Raw genomic sequence first — 23,733 nt, 5'->3', positions numbered from 1 at the left:
GGTGCTGAAAACCTGAGGATAGGGAGCCAAATATAGAGGCCACTTATTTTCTCCAGGCCTTGGTTAAATCATCTGTAAAGTGAGACTAAGAATACTATTTCTCTCATAAGTCTGAGGTAAGGATGCCATCATTTAAATCTCAAAATGTGCTTGACATAGGGCTGATCATAGAATGCATGATTGGTATTATTTTACCTTAAAACCTATCATCGGTGGTAGTCTAGTTGTATATGATGATAAAGAGTTGTTGATGGACAGAAATAAACCATAATTTGGGTCACAGTCTCCTTTCTAAATAGCTAATCATGCATCTGTAATTGCTGGAGTCCAACAACAATTTATCATTACACATGCTTGAATTGTAAGTGATGCCTAAGGGTTTAGAAGGTTAGGGACACAGGAGAGATTCCAAGAATTACACTCTCAAATATTCTGATCCTGTTTTGGCATTCAATGGGAAAAATACATACCACTAAACACTTTGTGGTTAAAGTTTATAAATCATGGGATACTATACCAGATATCATTTATGAGGGTGACAGGAGAAGAACTGATATAGCATTTTTCCCCCCAAAACAGTAAAACAGTTGTGCATCCTGGATAGGAAAATTCTTACTTCTATTTACTGGTACGATTGGAAACAAATAAGCAAACACAACACATTTTATCAGAGCCTACTAATTTGGAATTCGTAATAATTCAGTAAAGGCTGAGTTAAAAATTACCTTTACACTATATGAAAGAAAGCAATTTCGATAGAATTGATAATGCAGTACATAATTGGGGAGAAGATTGCTGGAAGGTTTTGAAACCCTTAACATGAGTTTTTTTCCCAGGCATTTTAGCTGCAATAATTGCAGACAACAAATGTGCTAGTTGAAAATTTAAAATGGTCTTCATATATGAAAAGAAAGTCCAAGTACCAGTTCCTTTGGCCTGGACAGAAGACTCTCTACCCACTTTTCCACTTCGCAAGGGCTTTTGGAAGGTATTCATGTTTGGATCAAGGAGATTTTTATTCTTGACTCCAATTGTAATTGGATACTTGCATCCAGTCCAAGCTGTCCTTGTAGAATTTGGAATACCTTTAATGAGCAGAATGGTTGCGAAGTTCCCTTTCTCCTTGGGAATCCATCAGTTTAGTTATATACTTCCATTGCAGTGGGCTCGGACCACTAACCTCACTGTTATGCTCTCAGAGGGACTCAAAACCCTTTGTCAGGTATGGGAGCCCCTACAAACTGAAAGATAGCCTGGTCTACAGTTTTGAACCTCTTCCTTCTCAAGTCTGGTCTCAGTCCTGTCAATACAGAGTACACAGGCATCTGTCAGTACAGAGTACATGGGTCCACACACGTGTACTCAATAGGTAGTACACATGTGGGGACCCATGTTCAAGCAGATACTAATGTAAGACTTAAATGACTGAAGGATTGAAAGTTGGCATTAGGGACTATTTATTTAAATCAGGGTTGAGGGAGCACGAGTACGTGGGTTTTGAAAGCCTCCTTTTACATCAGGGTCAGTGGCCCAAACTCTGAAAATCAGTGCACCAAATGGCAGGCATGTTTCCTTGCTTGTCTCGATGGAATGCATGTGGATACTAGGACGTACATCTTTGAGCATGGCCTGTACACATGCCATTTCTCCCAGATAAGGTTAGGAAAGAAGTAACAAGGGTTGAATATCCGGATAACCGTGCTCAGTGCAACTCCCTGCCCAGCAGTCTCCCTCTCTGGGAGACCTAATGGGAAATCTGTCATGTAGAATCGTACAACATGGAGCTCAAGGAGAGTACATAGAGTGATTCTCTAAATTGGGTTTAGTGCCTCAGAGGCCTGCCACCAATCTGTTGGCCTACTGTTCCCTTGGCCTCTGTGATATCCAAATATAGCAGGCACGGGATTTCCCCAAAGTTAGAAAGCTACTGTGACTCATCTCTGGGAGGCCTGGCAGCAGCACTTGGCCGGGTAGACGGCAGGCAGCTGCACAGCCCGGAGCCTCGGAGGGCGTGGCAGCCGCAAGTCTCAGAAAGGAGCCACGGAGGGTCACATGGATTAGGGAAAGCCAAGTCACAGTTCTCCAAGGTGTGGCACTGATAATAAGGAAAAAGTTTTGCACGCTTTTTTTAGAAAAATTTCACTGAATGAAATTAATAGATGATAGACTTCTAGCATACCCAAAAACTATACTTGGTATTATTTATAAATATTATTTATTGCCAAGAAACTGTTCTTCATGACATTTTTCTGCATGACTGTTTCTCAGTATGGGGAAAAAATGTAGCATGATTAAGCTCCTGTTTATCTGTATAAAACAGGAAATGTATCAGTATAAAACAGGAAACTTATCTACATAAAAGAGAATAAACATAGCATATTTTAGAAGATTGCAGATGGGCTATACATCAAACAAATCTAACAAAATCATAAGCAGAATAAATTACAGGGTAGGGGATGAGTAAAGAGCCTTCTGTGATTAGGGCTTTGAAAAACTTAGTCTTTAGGGAGAGACACCACACTCCAGAAAACGCTCCTGAAAACTCGAAAGCCAGAATATCTCCTTGACTTCATCTCTGGCATCACATGTCCTTTAATATTAAAGAGGCTTGATAATAAATGAAGTCATCAAGGTTTCAGTTATTTATCATATAATTTTAGTTTTTTGTTTATTAAATAAGAATGGAATAGTATATGAGATAAAAATAGTATAAGAAATAAGAACATATAGTACATGAGTTTTAATGAAATAAGTCAGAGGATATACATAATATAATTATTGTTGGGGACTTTAAATCTGTGTATAGTCCAGACATATTTTTTTTCCTTTTAAGTAAAGGGCAGAATCCAAGTAATTGTGCATATTATTGTAAGAATTGCTAAAGTTTACCATTTTCTCAGTTCTTACTCTATATTGGGAGCTCCACTGAGCACTTTATATATACAGTCTCTTTTAGCTTAGATAAAAATCATATGAGGTAAATTCAAATGATCGAAAGATCAGCTTCCCTTTCTGAAAGTATGGAGAAAAATACAAGTCCCTGCTTACCTTCTGGTTGTGAGTGTTAAATATGGTAATTCACCTCTTTCCCTTAGGTTGGCCTGCCTCATAGTAAGTATTCAAAAAAAGTAGCCTTTATTCTGACAGAAGTATTACTAAACAAAAAGAAAGCTATCCTCTGTCTTAACAGAACAACCAGAATACAGGAAATGATAGTTTGTAATTGAAGAGTAACATTTGAGAAGCTGAAATAAATTATATTTATTTAAAGTTTCTTATATTGAGAGTCTGAATGGGACATTGGGTTGGTTTAAAATATTCATTATGGCATCTTTAGAGGGAAATTACTGATGAGACATTGGGGAGGGAAAAAGCTAACTAGATCTCTAACAATGTGAGATATGGAATTTCATGAGAAATTTAAAATATTATTTCTCTAGAATATTTAATTATGGAGTGATCCAAAGAATGAAATAGCTATGATTTCAGAGTTCTTATTGAAAATGCAATCAATATTTATTTTAGTAAAATGTGACATTTTAGCATGCTCCAAAAAGATCAGTAATACTGCAAATTAAAAATACGGTTTTCCATATCATATATAAGCAACCCACAAGCAAGTATAGATATTTTGCCGTGTCTTCTCTATTTAGAAAGGATGGTGCTGTGTTCTTCAGCTTCCTCCTTTGTTCAAATGGGAAATAGCACTACCTAGGATTGTAATGATTAAATTAAACAATGTATTTGAAGATCTGTCAGCTTTAAAACACTACAAGTACAAAATACTTTTCTAAGTTCTGGAAATGCTCCTTCTACCTGGGTACATTGACAGGACAAGGAGCCTGGCAGGTCACTGGCAAGTTAGCGACAGATTTGAGATTTGACATTTTTTTCTTTTCCTTTTTATTTTTTTTTCTCTAATTGTGAATTGCCCTGCTGTCCCTTAGATTTGATTGCATTGTAGATAAAATTCTGGGTCTAATGTACATCGTGTTTTTAGATACAGTCTCTGTTATATAGAAAGCCTTTAAAGTCAGTAATAATATTGTTCCCCAAAGCCAGGATTGTGACAGAAATCAACAAATCTCAAATTGTTCTTTTGTTTCCCTTTCAAAAGACTACTTTATTAAAGATATGCATACCCTTTTTCACCAAAATTAGACTTCCCGTTACCATATCAAGCAGAATTCTTCATTAAAAATATGAACGTAGAAGAAATGTTGGCCAGCGAGGTTCTCGGAGACTTTCTTGGGGCCGTGAAAAATGTGTGGCAGCCAGAGCGTCTGAACGCCATAAACATCACATCAGCTCTAGACAGGGGCGGCAGGGTTCCGCTTCCCATCAATGACATGAAGGAGGGGTAAGCAGACTTGCCTTAAGTATGGATTTTTAAATATGGTGATCTTATCAAACTTATTATAGATGGAAGATGGCCTATTGCATTTTTCTTTTTAATAAGAAATAGTTATTGTAAAGATATGAAAAAACTAACAATTTTCTGTATTGACAAAGAGATTGCATTAATGGTTCTTTATATCTGATGTTCCAGGTCCTGTGAAATCTAATTGTAGATCAGGATCCACATCATAAATTACAGCACTAAGTCTTTTGTACCTTCCATAGAGAAGCTGTTTACTTAGGGTCCTGAATTTCAAAGGAAATTGATGCCCCAGTTATCAGCTGCAGAAGGACGCACAGACTGCTGTAACTTTATTCTAGGAAACTATTTCTTCGCCTTTAACATTCTTTCCACCATGTGGCGGTGATTGATGGCTGGGGTGGATTTGAAACCCATTCCTAAAGCCTGGCCTTGTCACTCACAAGCTGGGTGACACTGGGCAAACTGCTGCACTCCTCTGGGCTTCAACTTCCTCATCTGCTCCAATGGGAACTATACTCTCTCCCTCAGGGTTGTTGTAATGATTAAACGAGACAATGCATTTGAAAGGGACTTGTCTATTCTCAAGCCTTACAGATACAGAGTATGACTTACATTCTTGTAGAGGTTATGAAACACTCCTCATGCCTGGGTACATTGACAGATCGAATGTCAATGTCAAATGAAATTTTGCTGTTTAATTTCTGTTCTGTAAGTTGAGGCAGATCTGCCTTTTTTCAAAACCAATCCTATAAAAGTGCGAGATATGGAATAAATCACATTTTATGTAGCACGTCCTTTTCCAACTCTTATCCATATTCTTGGTAACATTTATACAGATGATATCTGGAATTAACTGGAATATCTGGGTTAATAAGAATCAAATTTAAGGGAAACTTTAAAGGAGAACTTTTTTGGAGATAAGGGAAAAGATCACAAATAGACATAGATGAGGTATGAGCGAGTAGTCCGAAGGGGGATAAAGGATAAGCAGTGAGCTGCCAAGTCCAAGTTACAAATTTCAGAATTAAATTGTACCTTGTATGGTACAATAATGGATTTTTTTAAAATTTATTTTTATTTATTTATTTTTGGCTGTGTTGTGTCTTCGTTGGTGTGCGCGGGCTTTCTCTAGTTGCAGCGAGCAGGGGCTACTCTTCGTTGCAGTGCGTGGGCTTCTCATTGCAGTGGCTTCTCTCGTTGTGGAGCATGGGCTCTAGGCACGTGGGCTTCAGTAGTTGCGGCACGTGGGCTCAGTAGTTGTGGCTCACAGGCTCTAGAGCACAGGCTCAGTAGTTGTGGCGCACGGGCTTAGTTGCTCTGTGGCATGTAGGATCTTCCCGGACCAGGGATCAAACCCGTGTCCCCTGCATTGGCAGGCGGATTCTCATCCACTGCGCCACCAGGGAAGCCCCAATAATGGATTTTGAAGTCAGTCAAGCACATATAGAAGTGCTTGGAGGAAAATAGTTGCTTTATCGCTTGCCTATCTGCTGGTTGGCTTTCTCTATGAAAACATAATTCTGGAGCTTAAAATTTTACTTGAGAGGTACGACATGGATCTCTTTCCCAATGAGTAATTAAAGGAGGACCATAGAAGGAGATGAACAGGGGTATCTCCCCTGAAGACATTCTCCAAATGTGGAATCTTTTCAACAGTTTTTTAAGGTAATGTGTTCCACAGTGATTGTTAAAACAATGACCAAAAGATGTTGGAGGAAACAACATGAAAACCAGGTATTGGTAGAGTTTGCCATAGTTGTGCTTTCTTCTGGGCTCACCGCTTCTCTAACCAGTAGTGTAGACCCCACCTGTAGAGGCACTTTAAGAAACAACTAGACTAAATTGAACTAACAACTCTCTAAACCAAATTCTGACCTAAAACAGTGCTGCACAACTATGTGTAGCCTGAGAATTGCCAGTAGAGCTTTATGAAAAATATACCTAGGTTCCTGGCCTCTGATTCCCCCTAGAGATTCTGGATCTTTGAGTCTAGGGCTGGGCCTGAGCATGTGACTCTAAATTAAGAACAGAATTTTTTGTCCTACAAGTACTTGTTGGAGAATTCAGTCATTAGCTGACTGACCCCCAACACCTGCTAGCGGGAGGCATGTGCTGTCAGTCCCATGGCATTTATTTGGACCCTGTTGTCTCAGATCCTTTCCCAACTTGAAATGCTTTCCATGAGTTTTAATTTAATGTTAAGCCACAACCTTTACAGAGTATTCATATGATAAGTCTTTTAAAATAGAATTTCTGGGCTTCCCTGGTGGCGCAGTGGTTGAGAGTCTGCCTGCTAATGCGGGGGACGCGGGTTCGAGCCCTGGTCTGGGAGGATCCCGCGTGCCGCGGAGCGGCTGGGCCCGTGAGCCACGGCTGCTGAGCCTGCGCGTCTGGAGCCTGTGCCCCGCAACGGGAGGGGCCGCGATAGTGAAAGGCCCGCGCACCGCGATGAAGAGCGGTCCCCGCACCGCGATGAAGAGTGGCCCCCGCTTGCCGCAACTGGAGAAAGCCCTCGCACGAACCGAAGACCCAACACAGCCAAAAATAAATAAATAAATAAATAAAGTAGGGGAAAAAAAAAAATTAAAAAAAAAAAAAAAAAAAAAAAAATAGAATTTCTATAAATTGTACCCAGTGCCAACTCTGTTACTCCAGTGTCCCTATATGTGCACCAATGAAATAAGATCCTACTTGAGTATGATTGCAGGAGAAAAATTTGTCCCTGGGAATGATTTTGCATATTTTCTTTGGTTGTTACATAATGTCAAGGTAACAAAAATAGGGTTTTTTTTTAAACCCTGTTGCCTTAAATTTAGAAATAATTCCAGTGCTTAACTCATCTCTTGTGCCTTCCTTTCTTTTTAATGGTGTATATCATGATTCTTAATTCACTTACAAAACTTTTTGCCTCTGTACTTTCTTTTGAAAATAACATGGACTGTAAATCTCTTTAAAAATGAAATATTGAAAAGATTGAGGGTGGGATCAGAGATGCAAAGGAACTGCATCCCTTTATTTTCGAAAATTTTATTTAAAAATATATTTATACCTTCAGAAGTATTAATTAAACACCTAATAACCGTGTTCTGCTTAATATTTTGCATCAGTCTCAGTCTCTGATTAAAAAAAAAAAAAAAACTCCTTGAAAGTATTTCCTGTTACACACGGCAGCCACAATTTACTAACTGCAAACTTTGCCATGTTACCCAAACCGACAGCAGAAGACAAAGAGGAGCTCTCAGTAGTAGACCCTCAGAGTAAACCAACAGCCCTTCCACGGCCCAAAGTGCCATTAAATGTCAGTCGTCAAGCACCCCCTCTACAGCCTCCCAGCTCCTCATCCTTCTTTTTTTTTTTAAAAAAAAAAGCAAGATATTTTTTTAATACTCTTTTATTTATTTATTTATTTATATTTGGCTGTGTTGGGTCTTCGTTTCTGTGCGAGGGCTTTCTCCAGTTGCGGCAAGCGGGGGCCACTCTTCATCGCTGTGCGCGGGCCTCTCACTGTTGCGGCCTCTCGTTGTGGAGCACAGGCTCCAGACGCGTAGGCTCAGTAGTTGTGGTGCACGGGCTTAGTTGCTCCGTGGCATGTGGGATCTTCCCGGACCAGGGCTCGAACCCGTGTCCCCTGAATCGGCAGGCAGACTCTCAACCACTGCGCCACTAGGGAAGCCCCTCCTCATCCTTCTTGATGTGCATTTTTTTCATCTCTGCCGACCTCACTGACAGCCTTTAAACTTCTTCTAAATCTAACAGAAAACAATTATAAAGATTTCCTTCAAAGTGAGTAAGCTCCTGCAAAGGAACCCTAAACCTCCTGAAAAGATTCCCTTTCACTTTCCAGACCCATAACCTCAGGGCGACTGTGCTCTCTCTGGGTGTGGTCTTAGGGCTGCTTTGCTCTTGACACTGAGCCAGAGGCTAAGGACTCATGGATGCATTTAGCCTGGGATAAAGCTGGTGGAAAGAGGGGCAGGTTCATGTTTCATTCTGGGCATGGCGTAGCTGCCAGCTCAGGGTGAGTGATGCAGTGTAAATGGTAGTTATGAAGGGAATGATGGGGTGTGAGGATTAAAGAATATACTCACTTTTCATAAGAGATTGTCAAACCTACCACCGTTTCCTCTGGTTACCAAAGCCTGTGGATCTATCCTCAGTCAACAACAGAGGATCCTAGTTTATTCTCTAGACAATCTCACAAAGTACTCCCTCTAATTAATTGTCTGCTTTTTGCCCTGTAAAGGGCTCAGGGAGAAGTTACACTTGAAGAAGAGAATGTAAGTCAAAGGCTGCCAAAGACTGCCCTGATGCAAGGTCATGGTCCTAGGCCAGTCCGTAGTGCTCTGCTGAATCTGTCCCCATGTTTGGTGATTTACAAGATAGTCTTTAATTCTTAAATAACGTGCCTCCTATATTTTTGATGCAGCTATTCTTTCTTTTAGGGAATGATGGTGATATGAGATTGGAATTTTTGGAAAAAAGTCTTAATAAAGTAAAAATTGGAAGCCAATATTAGTCCATTTTTATAAGTATAAAAATAAATAAATTTTAAAAATCAATGCAACTCTATGTCTAAACTATATGTCTATAACTATATTTCTTTTTTTTTATAACTATATTTCTTTAATATCTATTCTTCTAAGTTCTAGGCATAGATTCATTTTTTTTTCTTTCATAGTTTAACATTTATTAAGTATTTTTTATGGGGGAATAATGTGTTAGTCTCTAGGGTAGAGTGATTTTAAAGAATGCAGTCTATGCTCACATCTGTTAGGGACCAGGCAAGTAATCAGATAGTTAGAAAGCAGTGTTATACCTATCACAGTTGAGGTATTCACGGAGATGGCTCCTCTCCCACTTCTGGTCCATGTCAAAGCATTCATAGAGGAGATGAAGCCTGATCTGAGTTTAAAATACGAGTACAAATTAGCCAGCTCAGAAAATGAGACAGCGAGAGTCTAGGCAGAGGAACAGCTTGGGCAAAATCCATTAGGTAGGAGGAAGCCTGCTCAATTTGGAAACCTACTTTGTGTGGAAATGGGGGACAGGGATCCAGAAATGATAACGACCAAAGAGGCAAAGACCAGACCATGTAAGGCCTTGTACACCTGGAAGAATTGTTTGGATTTTTATCTTGAAGCACTAGGGACCTTTGAAGAAAATGGTTTATATTAAAATTTTCATTTTAGCAAGTAGGCCTGCTAAGCCCTACCACATGGCTGAAAGAATAGACCAAACCTAAATGCCTCCTTTCTGCAAGCAGGAAAATCCTCCCACAAAAAACTCCAGAAAGGTCTGAGCCTTGTGTGCCAGTTCCCTCTTCTGTTAAGATAATTCATCCCTTCTCCAGTAAAGATGAGTAGCAAGCAGTAGAACTAGAGTCCAGAAGTGACCTTATTCTTTGTTTTATTTCTTATTCTGAATTAGATTCTTTAGTTTTATTTCTTGTTTATTTTTCATCTTATTTTTTGATGGACTGATATGCACAGAACAAAGAAACGGGGTGGAACAGAGAGGCAGGAATCATGAGGCATTTTCTTTTAAGAGCTCAAGAGTTCCCAGGCAGCATGTAGCATATGTGGACACTTTCTTCTCTAAACTGTCCCTTGTCTTCTATATACATAAAATAAGGAATAAAATACATTCATGACTTGGACAATTAGGTAAAAAAATGCAATCATTGGATCTGTTTATCTGGCTGTTGCTGGAAAAAACCAGAGTTTTGACTTAAATTTTTTTTTTTTTATAAATTTATTTTATTTTATTTATTTTTATTTTTGGCTGCGTTGGGTCTTCGTTGCTGTGCGCGGGCTTTCTCTAGTTGCGGCAAGCGGGGGGCTACTCTTCGTTGCGGTGCGCGGGCTTCTCATTGTGGTGGCTTCTCTTGTTGGGAGCACGGGCTCTAGGCACGCGGGCTTTAGTAGTTGTGGCACACAGGCTCAGCAGTTGTGGCTCGCGGGCTCTAGAGCGCAGGCTCACTAGCTGTGATGCACGGGCTTAGTTGCTCTGCGGCATGTGGGATCTTCCCGGACCAGGACTCAAACCCGTGTCTCCTGCATTGGCAGGCGGATGCTTAACCACTGCGCCACCAGGGAAGCCCCTGACTTAAATTTTTTACCTGTAACGCGGTTCTCCACCTTGAATGTGTAAAGGACTCTGTAAATGCGTTTTACCTCAAGAGAAATTGAGTTGTTCAAATTGGAAGAAAAAATCCTTCGTAAGGAACAAATTTTATTCAGAGTACCCAGTGCCTAAGATTGTGAGTCACCATGTTTTGTTAACATTGCTTGAGAGCCTTGAACTTGATAATATGCTCCCATCCCATCTGTTTACATATATTTGAAAGTTTGAAAACATGTGGCTATGGTCATAAAGGTAAAGATCATCCTTCTTTCACTTCATAAAAATTTTAAATTTCTGCCTATCAAAAAGCTAGCCTATCAAAAAAGCTGCAAATCAAAAAAAGCTGCATGTCAAAGATCTGGGAAAACAGCAGATTATGAAAAATGTATTTTAGCATGTATAGCATAGAATTATAATTGTTATACATGGCCTCGTGCAAAATTATTTTTTTAAAAAGCCAACATGTTGAAACTTACTGGCCCTATAAAAGAAACAATAAATACACGTTTTTTTGACTTACAAGGCAAATCCAATATCTACTTCTCTTGAGTAGTGTGTTTGCATTTTATTTATTAACTTATTTATTTTTCCAGTTTTATTGTGATATAATTGACGATATAACGTTGGATAAGTTTAAGGTGTACAGCATCAAGATTTGATATAAGTATATACTGCAAAATGATCACCACAATAACTTTAGTTAACATCCATCACCCCACATAGATACAATTTTTTTTTCTTGTGATGAGAACTTTTAAGAACTACTCTGTTAGCAACTTTCAAACATACTTCTGTTTTTAAACTTCTGTTTAAAACTTCTGTTTTAAGCTTCTGTTTTTAAACTGGTATCATTCATTCTGTAGATAGGCTCCCTGAGAACAGTGAGAGAGACTGGGTTCAAGGAGAACAATCAAGGGGCTGTTGCTTCACTCCCTGTGGAAAGTGACAGTGACTAGAGCTGGGGTGGTAGCAGTGGGATGGAACAAAGTGGACAGGTGTGTATGAGAGTTCTTTCAGGGTAAATGTCAGAGACTGATGATAGATTGAATATGTAGGGAAAAGGACAGGAGTCAAAGATGATGGTGCTTGAGCATCTGGCCATGCCAATCACCAAGAGAGAAGATGATGGAAGGAGCAACAGGTGGAGGTGGGGTGGGGTGATGATGAGCTCAGTTCGGAACATATTAAGTTTGTGAAGCTTCTGGATCATCCAAGTAGAGAAGAAAGTAGTTTGGCAGTATGTGTCAACTGTCATAAAAATGTTTCCAGTTCTAGGCATCTCTTTTAAGATAGTAACATTAAAGAATATGCACAGAGATAGTCTTTACAGTATTATTTATAACATCAAATAATGAGAAGCCACTTACGTGTCCAACTCTGAAATAATTACTGAATAAATCATGTGCACTTAAAAATTATACTTCTATAAAAATATAATTACAAAGACTGTACAATATGGTAAACGCTTATGACGCATTAAGTGAAAAAGCAGGATACAAAATTATATTTTAGAGGTTGATTGCAATTAGGCTAAAATATATGCACTTGAAAAGTATTCTGCAAGGTACATTGGAAAATGAAAATCGTGATCTTGGTAATAGAAATTAATTGTTTTTATATCCCACGTTTTATGTAATGTTTTTATATTGCTTTTATAATTTGAGGAAAAAAATAAAACATTTCAAAGCACCCAAAACGTATGCTTATGCCTATTTATGTTACCTTGAAGTGAATTAATTTAAAATCTTACTAATTATAAATGCAAATCAATGTTATGTAAAAGCAAGAGAACTTCTAACAGTTTTTTTTTTCTTCTAACAGTTTTTAAAATATTTATTTTATTTCTGTATTTACAAATATATTTCACAGTTATCAAGGAAAAATATGGTCTTTGCTAAGCAGTTAATAAGGGGATAGAAATTGGCCTTATATGAAGCTTAAAAGTTAACAAATTGTTGTAAATGGAATATATTTCTTTTTTTAAAATTTTTATTGTAGTGTAGTGGATTTACAATGTTGTGTTAGTTTCTGCTGCACAACAAAGTGAATCAGTTATACATATACATATATCCACTCTTTTTTAGATTCGTTTCCCACATAGGTCATTACAGAGTACTGAGAAGAGTTCCCTGTGCTATACAGTTGGCCCTTATTAGTTATCTATTTTTTATATACTAGTGTATATATGTCAATCCCAATCTCCCAGTTTATCCCTTCCCCCCACCCCATCCCTTTTCCCCCTTGGTAACCATAAGCTTGTTTTCTACATCTGTGACTCTTTTTCCTTTTTGTAAATAAATTCATTTGTACCATTTTTTTAGATTCCACATATAAATGATATCATATGATATTTGTCTTTCTCTGTATGACTTACTTCACTCAGTATGACAATCTCTAGGTCCATCCATGTTGCTGCAAATGGCATTATTTTGTTCTTTTTTATGGCTGAGTAATATTCCTGTAAATGGAATGTGTTTCTATTCACTAATCATCAAAATTCTTTACCAGTGGTTTCTTATATCTCCTTTTTCTGAACTTATAAATGTTTAACTTGATTTTAAATTTCAATCCATTATATTCTACTTGTCTCCCAAAGACACCATAATTTTTAAAAAATCTTTCAAATTAAGTCCAAATATAAAATTGACATAAAGAGCAACCAAATGAATCTGTGTAATGGTACTCTGGGACACAGTTGTCAATTAAGGGTGTGACTTCATACTTACATACCTTTGAATTTTTGTGCCATACTTTTATTTCATCTCATATTTTTTAAAAAAACAGCTTTATTGAGATATACTTTACATACCATACAATTCACCTATTTAAAGTATATATAACTCAATGGATTTAGTTTATTGACAAAGTTGTACAGTCATTACCACAGTCAATTTTAGAGCATTTTTATCCTCCCAACACTCCCCTCTCACACCCATTAACAGTCACCACCACCACAATCCCCAGCCCTAGGCAACCACAATTTATTTACTTGCTATCTATAAATTTGCATATTCTGGACATTTCATATCAATGGAGTCATACAATATGTGGTCTTTTGTGACCAACTTCTGTCACTTAGCATATTGTTTTCAAGGTTCATCCATGTTGTAGCATGTACAGTACTTCATTCCATTTTATGGCTGAGTAAAGTATGGATATTTTACTTTTTATCCATTCATTAGTTGATGAGCATTTGGATTGTTTCCACTTTTTGACTATTAAGAAGAATGTTGCTGTGAACATTTATGTACAAGCTTTTTGATAGGCATATATTTAAGTTTCTCTTAGGGTATATACTTAGGAGTGGAATTGCTGAGATATATGGTAACTCTGTATTTAACCTCTTGAACTGCCAGGCTGTCTTCCAAGCAGTTGCACCATTTTCCATTCCCACCAGCAGAGTAGGAGAGTTCCAGTTTCTCCCCATCCTTGCTAGCACTTCTATTGTCTGTCTTTTTCACTGTAGCCATTCTAATGGGTGTGAAGTGGTATCTCATTGTGGTTTTGATTTCTATTTTGCTGATGGCTAATGATGTTGAGCATCTTTTCATGCACTTATTGGACATTTGTATATCTTCTTTGGAGAAATATCAGTTCAGATCCTTTGTCATTCTGAAATTGGATTATTTGTCTCTTTGTTATGGAATTGTTAGAGTCTTTTATATGTTATAGGTATAAGTCCCTTATTAGACATATGACTTGTAAAGATTTTCTTTTGTTCTTTGGGTTGCCTTTTCAACTTTCTTGATGATGTCCTTTGAAGCACAAAATTTTAAAATTTAATAGAATCCAATGTATCTATGTTTTCCTGTTATTGCTGGAACTTTTGGTGTCATATCTAAGAAACTGTTGCCTAATTCAAGGTCATTAAAATTTGTGTCTGCTTTCTTCTCAGAGTTTAATAGTTTTAGCTCTTACATTTAAGTCTTTGATTTTTTTTGAGTAAATTTTTATATGGTGTGAGATGGGGGTCCACCTTCTTTTTTTTTGCCTGTGGATATCCAGTTTTTCTGGTACCATTTGTTGTAAAGACTATTCTTTCCCCCATTGAATTGTCTTGGCACCTGTGACAAAACCAATTTACTAAAGATTTTATTTTTGGACTCTGAATCCTATTCCACTGATCTACATGCCAAGCCTTACGGTAGTACCACACTGTCTTCATTACTATTGCTTTATAGTAAGTTTTGAAATTGGTAATTGTGAGTCTTCCAACTTTGTTTTTCTTTTTCAAGAATTTTGTGTGTGCGTGGGTCCCTTGAATTTCCATATGAATTTTAAGATCAGTTTGTCAATTTCTGCAAAGAAGACAGCTGGAATTTTGATGGGTTTATTCCATTTTGTAAGTAGTTATAGCATTGTCATTAGGAAAAGAAATAATATTTATTTAGAGTAATTTCCTGGTTTTCCCTTTTCTTTTGAAAAAACCTATGAAATTCCTACCTTCTTAAGCTGCTCCAAGATTATTTCAATGCTATTATCACTGTCTTCACTTTTACTGTGAAACTCTTACTGGCAAATTGAATAGAGTTCTTTTCCCCTAGTTGCCAAGATACACATCAAGAAAATACATTTTGTTTGCCTAATTTGTATTTACCAAACAATAGTTTTTCTTTTATATTAGCTTCTTAAAGATTGAGGGACCTTATAATGAGGAACCTAACAGTAGGGGTCTCTGCAGTAGGAAAGCTGATGGACAAAACTCTTAGGTAGAATAGAGAAGTCTGCCTACAGCTCCACACCTCCAGGATGTAATATCACAATCTTATTAAAATGAAATCAGATGAAGATTTATTACTGATAATTATTTTAGTGATAATGTTATTTTCTAAACAGTTTACTTTAAGAATATTTTTGAATGTAGTCTACCAAATATTGTAATTGAAATATGATACACGATTATTTTGAATTAAATAGGGTGAAAAAATTTTTAGAAATTAACAGAGAATCAAGAGAGTGTCTCGTACACCAAAGCACCCAGTAAATATTGGTTGAATAAAGGAAAGAATGAAAAGAAGCCCCTACATGAATCACTGCTTTTAAAGCCCAGGCCACTACCTTAGGGATGATTGTAGATAATCCCTCAATTCAAAAGGATAAATCCTGCTTTCAGGGTAGATTGTTTTTCAGTGTTTCCAATTTTCTTAAAGGATAACCTGAGTGTTTCACATATTTGCAGCGTTTATGTCATGGTTGGTGCCGATGTCCCATTTTCTTCTTGTTTACGAGAAGTTGAAAATCCGCAGAATCAATTGAGATGCAGTCAAGAAATGGAGCCTGTAATAACATGTGATAAAAAATTTCGTACTCAGTTTCACATCGACTGGTGCAAAATTTCGTTGGTGAGTTTTTATTTTGTTTTTGCAAATGTAATTAGAAGTGATGTGGCTGGAGAGATAGCATTTGACTAAAACCTGAATTGCTTTTAGGAACAAATCCTGGGTTTACTTTGTTAACTGCCGTTGACTTCCCTTGACTTTAAGGATTTGGCAAGTCCGTTGAAAGTGCATCCATTTAAGAAATAGTACCTCCACTTTTGTACTCAGTCTACTCTTGATTAGTTGTGGGGGCCAGATTAGCTTGGCTGGTGGTCCAAGTGTTCCCCCTGGACATCCAGGTGGCTGCTAAGTCAAGATAGATTTTGGAGTCAGTGTGACATGTGCAGGAAGCCTCAGATATGCTGCCACTGTCCCACTTGGGAAGGGGAGACCGGAGTGCAATCACAAATCTGAAATAAAGCAATATTGTGCTATGATTCAATGTCCTAGAAACGCAGATTGGAGGGAGAGACCAAGGAATAAAAGGAAAAGCAGAGGAAAGTTAGACTCTTACCCCCAGCCCCATAAATATTAAATATTTCTTTCAAATCACTTTTTTAATAGCATGCTCAAAGACTTAGGAACATATGGGTAAGATTTCCTATATATGAAAGGTATATATGATATTTTATATATAATTTATATTAATTTTTTTGATCCTCCTTTCTGGAAGATAGGGAAGTTGTTTCACTTCTTTAGCGACCTTTAGATTTAACTTCTGTCAACTCTTGATGATTGGTGGTGAGTGAATTAGGTCTAAGTTTAAAGTTGACATTTGAACAAATATCAACACATAAACACAACTGTCACTTCATGTCTTAGAGAACCAGCGGCAGGACTTTTCCCAGGTCCAGGACGGGAGAACATACCGCTTTCACTGCGGCACTTAGCACCTGTGGCCCTTGGCCCCAGGCTCCTCTTTCCATGTCGCTCGTGTCTTAGGGAAATAATGCTCTTTCCCTGTCTTCTCAAATCAAGTAAAATTATTCAGATTGCTGTGGTTTATGTGTACTATCGATGAATATTGAATTTACAAAGCTCAATATTTCAGTCATCGTGCTAACCATACAAGGGTGTAAAAGACTGAGTGGCTGCAATCATAACTTAAATAGATGCCTCTCACCAGAGCCAGTAGACAGCGGGCCCTGACAACACCATTTTATTTGTGCTTGTGCTGTACAGTGTTCATGTTTAGGAAAATTATCTAATTTCTAAAGGTTTAAAAATGACTCTGCTTTGAAGATTTTAATTTCTGTGGTAAGACTCCATAAAGAGAAAGGTTGGGAATTTTCGTTTTTTTCTTTTACTTGTATTTATTTATAGGTCACATCTTACCAAGAAGATTTCAGGAGGTTTAAATTAAAGGGTCAGACAATAAACATACTATATAAAATATAAAAGAACTGGAAAATCAGGACCTAAACTTTACCAAAACATAAGCCTAAGGGCAAGTTTGACAATAAGCCTCCTAATGTCCTGGATTAAATGAGGAAATTCATCTGTTATTTGGTTCTCATTCTTAAAGGAGGCAGAGCATCAATTCCTTGGCAGAAGATAGAGTTTTTACTAGCACTGTATCATTAACAAAATTCTTCAAGTGGAGGTGTATGGGAGAGGATACTGAGAAATGCCACAGATAATTCTCCCCAACATTTTTTTAAGGGGCGAGCAAATGTAGTAACAAGTTTCACATGGCTATTTTTTTAGTGGCCTTCAGTAAAAACCTTAGCATAATTAAATGCAACATAGTGAAAGCAGTTCAATTACTGTGGAGGTAAATTAATATAGTCCAAGTGTTGTACATTTTTTGAGCCTGGAATAGAATTTATTGAAACTGTAGCATTGGATGGGTTACCTGTTCCTTAAACTATCTTTCCTAAAAACTACTTCTGTCAGCTGGATGGCAGAAAGATCAAGGTTGTAGTCACTTAGAAATTGTCTCTCTCTCTCTCTTTTTTTTTTCTCTTTTACTAACCTTAGAAACCATACTCACATACTGGTTGTCAGCCAGTTCACAGTTTGTAACATCTGCACTAGAGGTTTGTCACTAGGAAACAAGGAATATAGAGTGGTGTGAAGGACTTCTGCTTTGGAGGAAGTAAACTGAAAAAGAACAACTGTACACACACACACCTACACATGCACACATATTTGTTATATTTGTATACATTTATGTATGTATATATGTTGTGGGAAGGACCTAGAAAGTAGGCCAATATACACCCTTTGATTTATTACTTTTATGCATTACTTCTTCCTAGTTTCCATAAATAATTGCAAGTTCAAGGTGATAAAGTAATTGGAAAAGGTTGCTTTTTAGAAATTAGTCAAAGACTGTCTTGATATGTCTAGATCTTAAACTCTCATAATGTTTGCAACTATTAATTTGATGTGTAATTGTCTTCTTTTGTGTCAGGTTGATAAAACAAAGCAAGTGTCCACCTATCAGGAAGTGATTCGTGGAGAAGGGATTTTACCTGATGGTGGAGAATACAAACCCCCTTCCGATTCTTTGAAAAGCAGAGACTATTACACGGATTTCCTAATTACACTGGCTGTGCCCTCGGCAGTAGCATTGGTCCTTTTTCTAATACTTGCTTATATCATGTGCTGCCGACGGGAAGGAGTGTGAGTACTTTAAAGCACTAATAAAAAAATTATAGAGCTACTAAGATAACATATAAGATTCCATTAAATGCCAAGTTTCATTTAGTGCATAAAACACTTTATAAATGAATTGAAATTGTGTTCAAGTCAAACTACAGTACTTTATTCCTTTAAAATGAAGTAAAATAGTTTTGAGTCTAGTAAATTAAATTAGAGGTTATAATTACTTTATTCAAAAATTATTAAGGCTAGATGTAAATTCTTGCAGGCAAAACAGTCCCAAGAATAACTGAGGCTAGATATTTTGGTTATACAAGCCATCCTGTGTAAGCAGAGACTGCGGAATCTATTGACATGGTAATTGCACTTTAAATAAATAAATTGTCTCAGTCAGTTTGATCAGAAATGATGGTCAGAATTTTTCTTGAAATCGTTCTGCTATCAAACAGGGCGATACCACCTAAATGTTTAAAGGTATATATAGATATATAAAAACTTAGGAGTAAATTAATGAAAATAAGATGATAATTTGAGTAATGAGTCTTCACTTCATGAATAGTTAGTACTTTCTGGACATCTATGTCAATTAAAATAATCTCCTGAGATTATCTGAAAGTCAGGGTAACAAAACAAAGGATAAAAAATTAATAAAGCAGCAAGTAACAAATTCTTCCATTTTTACATGTAGCCTGATTTCATTATGTCATAGAACTTATTTCCAAGAGCTTGATTCTTAATCTCCATTTTTTTTTTTTTTCATTTTTTTCTGTGCATTTCTCACCAGTATTCCATCTCTGTATGTGTACTCATCCAAGTAATGTCATAAACCTGGTGGCAAATGCTGCCTGGTTGCGTTTAATAGTAACAGTGTCAGCATTTCCACCTCATGCAAGATCCATGAGCATATAGTCTTAATGTTCCAAATATCAATGCTATTATTTAATTCATAAATTTTGTTTTGTTTCTAGGGAAAAGAGAAACATGCAAACACCAGAGTAAGTGTCTTCTTTCCTGTTATTTTCTTTATCATTTCTTTTTCATTTCTCAGTTGCTCGTCATGCCCCATACATGTGTGTCATGCTTTTTTTTTTCCATTCATCATCTTTCATAGTTTATTTCATAAACGTGAAAGCTGCTTTCTAAATAGAGATATTTAGGAGGGGTGAGACTAAAAATAAAAAGCGTGTGAAAACTAAGATTATATAGATAAAAATTTAAACTAAAATATTTCAGATTCAGAATATTAACTTGCCATTTATATTATGTGATTTCCCAATCTGCATTTCGATAAACCAGAGAACAGATGAAAAGACCTTTCATACACGTTTTCCTGAATCTACAGTAATAACCTACCATAAAATGAAACTTATGTGAGTATTTATAAATGCCCCATCAGAAGCAACAATATAAAAGCCATGGTAGTTTTATCTTAATCGTAGAAATTAAATAGAATAGTAGTTTGCTGCCTAGGTCTGTAATAGTAACACAATGCTTTATAGCTTAGTTTAATGAGAGATGCATTTATTTAAAAATTAGTTTCTAATTTTCAGTTTTGTTATGTTAAAAGTATATGAAATGTGTCTTTTTCTGAAATAACTTGTAGAATGCCCAAAGTTAAATAATGTCTTCTTATTTTAAAAAGAAAAAAAGATTTCGTAACTTTTTCAAACTGATGACCTGTGGGGCTAATATGTGATCTTAAATATATGTGGTTTTATTTCTTTTTGACCTAGCATCCAACTGGTCCATCATAGTGCTATTCAGAAATCTACCAAAGAACTTCGTGACATGTCCAAGAATAGAGAGATAGCGTGGCCCCTGTCAACACTTCCTGTGTTTCACCCTGTGACTGGGGAAATCATACCTCCTCTACACGCAGACAGTTATGAGAGCACTAATATGCCGTTGATGCAAACACAGCAGTAAGTATCCACTTGGAACCGTAATTATTATTATCATTATTATTTTTAAAATTTTAATTTATTTTTGGCTGCGTTGGGTCTTCGTTGCTGCGCGTGGCATTTCTCTAGTTGTGGCGAGCTGGGGCTGCTCTTCATTGTGGTGTGCGGGCTTATTGCGGTGGCTTCTCTTGTTGCAGAGCACGGGCTCTAGGCATGTGGGCTTCAGTAGTTGTGGCACGTGGGCTCAGTAGTTGTGGCTCGTGGGTTCTAGAGCACAGGCTCAGTAGTTGTGGCGCATGGGCTTAGTTGCTCCGCGGCATGTGGGATCTTCCTGGACCAGGGCTCGAACCCGTGTCCCCTGCATTGGCAGGCAGATTCTTGACCACTGCGCCATCAGGGAAGCCCCTGGAACCGTAATTATTAATGCATGATTATATCGACTTAATGTCTTTCAAGACCAGACGTCTTCATTGTTGTTGCATTTGTTTATTTGTTTATAACTGGAGGAGAAAATAGCAAAATACTGGTAGTGTAGATCCCAACCCCATGGTGCTAATCCAAATAAATAGAATTACTTTCAGGAAATGCTTTTTTTCCTTCACTAATCCAAACAAGATGACATTCACCTTATCATTTAAGAACTTGGCACTGCTAATAAACTAACATATGCTTGCTCAAAGATGAGTTAATTGTGAAAAGAGAGGCATGTCCTAAAGCATAACAAATGGATTATTTTTTAGAACTATTAGAATTGTTTGGTTCTGTTAACCTATTGTTTTTAATGTTATTACCACAGATCTATTTAATCTAAATTTTTTGCCTCAGGGTTTTCAGCATTTTTTTGGTTTGTTTGTTTGTTTTTTGTCATTTGCTTATATATCAAAATGAGTAGTTCCAATTTTGGCTAGAAACACAGTTTATTAGTACAGACCTTCTCTGTAGTGCTAGAAGGACTATGGTTAGAAAGCCTGGAAGAGGCCTTTGTAAGGGGTAGGTGTGGAGGAGATTGGTTGAGGAGATTGGCCAGTTGCTCTTGAGAACCCATGTTATATGTCTAGAAGCTCGGTTTTGGTATAAGGGAACTGTAGGTAAAAGTGTCATTTATTTCTAAGAACATGGCTGTTCTTTTCTTTTTTAACCATATGTTAAAATGGGTTAAATTCAGTTTCCCCAAGAAAGTCACAGTTTGCTTTTGAGACCCTCCTCCTTTTCAGTTTACTTTTGTAAATACAATGGATATACAAAAAAATCTGGCCCTCTCACCCCAACACATACACACACACACACACACACTCACACACACACACACACAAACGTTAGGATATGATATAAAAGTAACCTCTTCCTGATTAAAGATTTATTTGGGAGCCATATTGGGTACATTTTCCCATTGCAAATGCTTATTTTGCAACTGTGTAAAGTGCATGTGGTAATTTGAAGATTAAACAGTAATTAATATGAGTAGTATATAGACAGACTATAAGTTTGTCCAGAATACTTTGGCAATCTAAAAATATTGTGAAGGCGCGCCCAGCTAGCTCGGTAGAGCATGAGACTCTTAAAAGTATTATGAATATTTTCCTGAAGTCCTCTAACAACACGTACTTACTGTTGGACAGACCAAGGTATGTGTTTGTGTGCATGTATGTGTGTGTGTGTGTTTGTGTGTAATTGATTCAAGTTCCATTAGCAGTAGGGAAAATTGCATACATTTAAAATTTTGAGTTTTCGAAACAATATTCTATCAGGGATGTAAATATTAAAGTCTCACAAAATTGAGTTGTACTGAATGGAACTGATGGATTTCTATGTCCTCTGATGGTTAGAGGGTCATCATGAAACCTACTTTACCAGGATTATTAGATACTGATGAGAAAAATTAGGAAAATTTCAAGAATATTGTAATAGTTCACAATTTAGCAATCTCTCCTGTCTTTTTTTAGATGAAAATTATGAACAGCCTTATCATTCATTTTCAAAATGAAAATAATTAAAGAATTCTTTAAGGCTTCCATTTCTTATATTCTTTACCCAAGAATGCTAGTGAAATGTCGATATTTATTCTTCAAAGGTTGATATGTATTTTCAAAAATGAAATGGTCAAATACATTTGAGAAACAGGATATTTTGGTTTTTGTGTTTAAACTACAAGAGTTCTCAGAGCCTTTAGTGTGTTGATATGCTCTGTGAAAAGCATGGAAAAGGTTAGAAGAGGTAACTCTATTTAAAGAACACAGTTTAGGAAATCTTCTATTGACAAAATAACAATGCTATCAAATTTTAGAGGAGAGGAATATTCATTATAATGAATAGGGGAACTTGAATATGTTTTTAAGTCAATAAAACTTTAAGGGAGGAAAAAAAGCCTGGGTCACTTTTTAGATACGCTTTCTAACCAGATTTGTTGGGAATAAGGATAACTCTTTAAATTTTATTTTGATTCTATGTTACTGGGACTTTGCAGTTTTGCTACTAATATACAAGCAAAATAAAATTTCCTATCTAGTTTATAACTAAATGCATCTTCCTGGTCCTTCCATAACCCCATCAAGACTGTCCTTATGTTGATCAGATCTCTCTGTTTGCAAATGCAATAGGTTATTTTATTGAACTTACAACAATTTGACCATACATGTATTTTTAAGTCCAGAAAACCTTTATATTATTCAGATTTCTGCTAATGGAAAAAGTCCATTAGCTAGCACTTCTATATAAATAGGGTACATAGATAATTGACGATGTTCACAATGATTATTCTGAGGCACTGCAAGATCATCAAGTGCGTCTGACTCATCAGAGGAAAATTAAATTACATTCAATGTAGTTTCAGTGTTGAGTGTATATTATCTTTCTTTTATTCTTGGAAATGGATAATATGTGCACGGTCTCTATGGTAACTCCCTATAAGCCAGAATATGTGATTAACCTCATTTTCCAACCATGCCAGATAATAGAGAATTTATTGTTTCAGGTTCATTCACAAATGTCCTTTACGCAAATTCAGCTTTTACTCCTTCCCTGTTTTTGAAGGTTTATTTCAGCCCAAGTACACACATACATAAATATTTTGGTCATTTGGATCGAACTGAATTCTCAATGTTAAAATGAGATATTCGATGAGGTATCACAGTACTTGATAACCAGGTATATCCTTGGATAATGCTGCCTGTTATTTATTAAATAACCCTTTCTAAAAGGGCATGCATCTTCACATATTCATACTAACTGTACTGAATTTATCATTCATAAATAATGTGGCTAGCTACATTATTTTGTGTTTATTCTTCAGACTTGACATCAGAAATATTCAGGCATAATAGGGCTGAAAGTTTATGTTGGCTTCTAAGTAAGACTCAAGAACATTTAAAGCTTTCCTTCAAAGCTGCATAGAAATTTGTTTGGG

The 23,733-nt window shown here is 36.7% G+C and overlaps 1 protein-coding gene across 5 annotated transcripts in view; it reads left to right on the top strand.

The window, feature by feature from the left end:
* The window catches only part of SGCE (sarcoglycan epsilon), a 68,544-nt gene that overhangs the window by 35,092 nt on the left and 9,719 nt on the right, over positions 1 to 23,733 (top strand). For 3 of the 5 annotated variants that reach the window (XM_007195750.2, XM_007195748.2, XM_007195751.2), the window contains 5 exons: positions 4,162 to 4,360; positions 15,684 to 15,846; positions 18,239 to 18,450; positions 19,398 to 19,424; positions 20,163 to 20,351. In XM_007195750.2, the coding sequence (XP_007195812.2) occupies positions 4,162 to 4,360; positions 15,684 to 15,846; positions 18,239 to 18,450; positions 19,398 to 19,424; positions 20,163 to 20,351 (790 nt within the window). The remainder of the gene's footprint in view (positions 1 to 4,161; positions 4,361 to 15,683; positions 15,847 to 18,238; positions 18,451 to 19,397; positions 19,425 to 20,162; positions 20,352 to 23,733) is intronic. The other 2 variants (XM_007195749.2, XM_007195752.2) reach the window with 1 other exon arrangement.

Source organism: Balaenoptera acutorostrata, chromosome 7, assembly GCF_949987535.1.
Source record: "Balaenoptera acutorostrata chromosome 7, mBalAcu1.1, whole genome shotgun sequence".
In the NCBI taxonomy this organism is placed as follows: Eukaryota; Metazoa; Chordata; class Mammalia; order Artiodactyla; family Balaenopteridae; genus Balaenoptera; species Balaenoptera acutorostrata.
Note: the sequence above shows the minus strand (reverse complement) of the source record. Positions and strands in the feature narration are given on the sequence as shown.